Source organism: Cariama cristata, unplaced genomic scaffold (genome assembly GCF_000690535.1).
Source record: "Cariama cristata isolate BGI_N322 unplaced genomic scaffold, ASM69053v1 scaffold17899, whole genome shotgun sequence".
Classification (NCBI taxonomy): domain Eukaryota; kingdom Metazoa; phylum Chordata; class Aves; order Cariamiformes; family Cariamidae; genus Cariama; species Cariama cristata.
In genome coordinates this window covers 7,417-12,216 of record NW_009636485.1, presented here as the reverse complement: position 1 = coordinate 12,216, position 4,800 = coordinate 7,417, and the positions used below count along the sequence as shown (strand labels likewise).

The 4,800-nt window shown below is 38.4% G+C and overlaps 1 protein-coding gene across 1 annotated transcript; it reads right to left on the bottom strand.

The window, feature by feature from the left end:
- Window positions 1-1,272: 1,272 nt before the first annotated feature.
- LOC104167627 (transcriptional repressor NF-X1-like) lies at window positions 1,273-4,570 on the bottom strand (the record flags this gene model as incomplete). The annotated part of the gene is made up of 2 exons (XM_009707937.1): window positions 1,273-1,434; window positions 3,521-4,570. Coding segments are annotated over 2 exons (1,212 nt in total), but the record flags the coding sequence as incomplete, so codon positions are not given.
- Window positions 4,571-4,800: the final 230 nt, after the last annotated feature.

Genomic DNA, 4,800 nt, shown 5'->3' with positions numbered 1-4,800 from the left:
GATTAGCTCAAGTTCTCTCATACACAGGATACAGTAACATATTTAGTCCACAAATTCTTACAAGAAAAGCAAATGGCCTAAACACATGGCTATTTGACATGCTGTCAGGATTCAAGCATCTAAGGTCACTGTCTTGACAGATAAGCAAAACCTCTCTTACACAAGCAGATACTCTTTCAGTCAAGCAATAAGCTGTTTCAGGGAGATAAATCAGCTCCAAAGGTGACAGAAAAACAGCTAGGAGATAAAGGTTCTCAGTAGTAACTCTCAGTTTGGCTTATCATCTCAGTCTTACCCCAAAATCTGTTCCCTTCTCAATGTGTTCCAATGCCTTTACATTTCAAATCTTGTGCTGATATTTGTAACTTCCTTTTAACTGTCAATAGGAAGCATGACCAACCCTACCCAGAAGTCTGTGTATGCATCTTCAGAAATCCAAGAACTTTGCAACCAATCCTTTCTGCAAAAGGTTTACAATCTGTGAGAACTTCTCTCAAACATCTGGAAGTAGCTGACAGACTATATCTCCTTGGTCTGCCCAGAGAGAGACAGAAAGACACATGAAGAATGGTAAACGCTAAACAAGCAGAAAAAATTAACCCTACTTCAGGATTAACATTACAGTCTTCAGAGTATGTCTATGTCACACGACTGAACATAGCAGAGAGGCTGTAATTCAGCCTTAACTTACACAAAAGCATTCAAGGGGCAGAATGTAGTGGTATGAGAGTTTCAAAAAGCGGTATAATACCAAGAATCTGAAACAGTTTAAGCTTAGGACAAAAGGCAGAAGCTTTCCATCTTCTCTGAATTTCATTTCACCGCATGGCATCAGTGACAGATTTCAGGAGTAATTTATCTGAGAACAGAACTAAGAAGTGGTTGAGTAAAAGCAGACAACTAATGCTTGGAGTGCTTCTTCTGTTTGACTGCTCAGTCAAGCATGGATGAAAGAAGATGAGACATTTCTTGGTGTGTAAAAACATAGCCACAGAGCTTTGTATCTTGGTGCACTGATTTCATCAAGTGATCTTCTGTATCCAAATCTGGAAATTAGTTTTAGCTAGAACACTGGAAAGAATCAAAATAGTTAGGAGGATTATACAAAGCATCCAAAGAATCCTGGAAAAAAAAGAATTATTTAAAACTCGCTTTGTTTATAGCTTACTGGTTACCTTAGACAATATTTACAAGTAGCTTTCCAACATAAGAAACACATGAACTTTGCTTTTTTTTTATATATATATATATATATACACATATAATACCAACCTTCAGCTTGTGAAGCTGGTGATCGTGCCCACTTCTTAATGCAATTCAGGTGGAATACATGGTAACAATTCTGACAGCTCCACACTGGAGCTACTATTCGGACCACCTCACAGCATACCATGCACTCGTACTTCTCTGTGGTCAGCTGTTCAATCAACGACCCTGCAAATAAAGTATATTACTTGTGCATGAAACATCAGCTACCTGAGAAACAAAATTAGAATTAAATTCCAAGATTTCATTTAAATTCCAACAGAACTTATTTTTCCTGTGTGGCTATAAGCAAGGTATTAGTTTACTCCTGGAAGATTCCAGTTTGATACTTAGTATGCATTTCTCCATTTTCACAGCAGGAAGAGCGAGTATGAGATTCCCATAAAAGTGGCAACAATAACTCCTGTTGATGAATTGCAATCATTCTGATCTTACAAATTAATTAATAGTTCTAAGGTTGGCAAAAGTCTGAGATTTTACCCATCACTTTATATGAGAAATTTATCTTTGCATAAGGTTTAAACCAAAAGGCTTAAAGCTTTTAACTACAGAAGTTTCAGCCAAAATTAATTCCCAACCTTGAGTATTCTTGGAAGACCACACAACAAATATTAACAGTGAAGTACCTGAGCTACAGAAATAAGCCCCTCAAACTGACTGCTTTAGGAGCAGAATTACTGGGAAACGACAATGAAAGTACAGGGCCTTTTGAGCCACATGAAAGAACATGAAAAAGTACTTTGAAAATAAAGCAGGAACTCCACACGAAAGACAAAACAGCCTGAAAACATAGTTAGATGCACAACCACGACAAAGGCACCACATAGCTTCAGTTCTGTCAGATTAACTCTCCCGCCAAGTCATGGCTACCAAATACACCTTACAAATGCTATTTGATCTATGCCCACAGAATTTTAAAATGTCTAAATTACAAGTGTAAAGCGCAAAATGTACCATTTTTAGATGGTACCAATACAAGGAAAGTTAAAATGAATATAACCTGCTGCAAAGAAAGAATGCCCCCCTAAAACATCCTTCTTTTCTCCAGAAGACTAAAGCTATACCGTACTCAGAAAGGATAGCTGTCCCATAAACAGTTAAAAAACACATACTCAGTCCCTGAAAAGTGGCAGATACTGCTTCCAAAATAGCTCCCAACTAAAGCATGTAAAGAAAGACTGCCATTTTGGAGGGAGAAATTCCTTAAATTCCCTGTGAAAGATTACTACTTCTCTTCCTGCTTATCGCGTATGATGTTTTTCATTTAGCAGTAATGGTGGGAGAAAGACTGAGATGTATTTAATTTTATGATTCAAGTAGAACCCAGGAGCATGAAAGTTAATGTATTTAAGTTAAAAAGGATCAAGAAGGATCTTGATCCTTGAGCTTCTCCTAAGGGAACAAAGTTTCTGACTGGAGCTATCTTACGCTTCCTGAGTATGCTACTACTTTCTCAGGTCTGAAAGAGAAGACACACTGAGAAGCAAAATGAGAAAATCTCTCTCCTTACTGCCTCTGGAAGAAAATAGGACTACTTCTGCTGGGGGCCATGAATAACATGAGGCTATTCTCTCAATGCACAACTAAGCTTATCTAAAATAGTAAGAGAAAGCTACCTAGGTTGTCTAGAAACAAAAAACAGTACCGTGGCAGTGAAGAGATTCAGCTGATTTCCATTTAATGGTTTAAGTCCCTAATGGTATGAGGTGACACAAAAGTCACTCAAACAATCAAAACCTGTGGGTCTGCTTTACACTGTCAATGGCACCGGTTTCTATTCTCAACTTCCAAAAATAGTATCCAGAGACTTCCTCTATTTCTAATTACCTTTTGATACTGCCATTGCAAAAAAATCCAGTTAGGAGCAGAATACAGTTCCTCTATCTGGCATTTTCCTACTTCTACCTAAAACATGAGAAAACCTGTTCAACAAAAATCAGTTTTAGGATTGTCCCTCTCAAGTCCCATTGTTCAGAATGCTCAGAATTTTACTCACCACTCCTGCAACACATGTTTTAACATGGTGCCTGACCAGGCCATCATTTGTAGTTTGGTAGTAAAACAAAAAAAAAGGTCCCTACTAAACACCTCCCCACTCAGAAACCACACATTTACATTTAATTCTACCCTCTGAAACTGATACTGACCTAATGTGAAATAATAAACCTCTTCAGCTAATCAAATGTGAAGGCAGTTTAAATTATTCAAGATCGTATCTTTAACACAGGAGTACAGGACAGCCTAGAAAGCTTACCTGTATGAGTTTCTTTGTTTTTTGGTACATCACTTTGCTTTTTCCAGTACTGGGTCCAGCTGAAATGAAGTGCAGGCGCCTGATCTCCCTTTAGCAGGAATTTTCTTCCATTACATCTGACAGAATCAGACAAGTGGTGTCTGATTTCACTGGTCAAGTTTTCATTATTTTTGTGAACAGAGAGTTCGTTCTTTCTCTCATTTTTATCTTTTGGAGCATATGCAAGAGAAGACTTCTTACCTACTTTTGTATTTTTACTACGGTGAGAATCATGTCTTTTCTGACACTCCTTTTCTACCGGGGGTTTATTCCACACAGGCTTTCGGGGATATCTTTTGTTCACATAGTTGTAGCCTTTCTGCTCATCCCCACTACCAACAGGTGCATCACAGAATGCCTTTCCAACAGATGATTCTGAAGAGTCAGACTGAGTCAAATCCACAGATGGAACATTTTCAAACAGCTCTACTTTCTGTTTAGAGCTCACTCTCTTTTCCCGGTCATGTACTTGCTTTCCCTTCTCCCTGAAACCTCTTCCAGATGCATGCATCAGCTGGCTTTTCTTCGGCTTTGCTCCTCTGCTATCTGCATTAGGTACCTCCCTATCACTCTCTGACGAGAGAAAGTCAGTGTATCCTCTCGGAAGTGCTCTTCTCCCAGGTACTACGGCAGCATCTGAAACTCCTGGACCGGCAGCAGCATCAGTAGTACTTTGCCTTATCTTACTTCTAGTACATGTGCTATCATTTCTTGATCTGTGCCATCTCTGGCTTTGCAAGTTGCGATTCTTCAAGCTTTTACTGGTACCAAAATATTGGTGGAAATCTTCGGAATTCCCATATTGACTTTCTGGATTACAAAAGCCATGATGCTTTGTGGAAGAGCTTTCATAATCTGTACCTCTTTCAGAAGACAGACTAGGAAATGGTAAATTACTTCTATTCTGATTACTGTTAGAGTCTTTCCTATCTTTATTTACCCAGTTTGTATCTGTAGCTTGTCTTTCTCCTGGTATGGAATCAGCAGCATCAGGATTGAAATTCAATGCACCTAAAAATTGAAAAAATAAAAACGCACATATAAGAGTACTAATTAGTAAACATTTTTTCTCAGTAAAATTACCACACATGCAAAGGCCCAGAAGTTCAATCAATCCCACACTTGACAGAACAACTGCAAACAACTTTCCAGAAACTAGAGTTGAATCATACAGTGCTTTGTGGAAGCTACCTTCTCTTGTCATCTTTAGAGAAAGATTGTGATGACCCAGAGTTAAAATA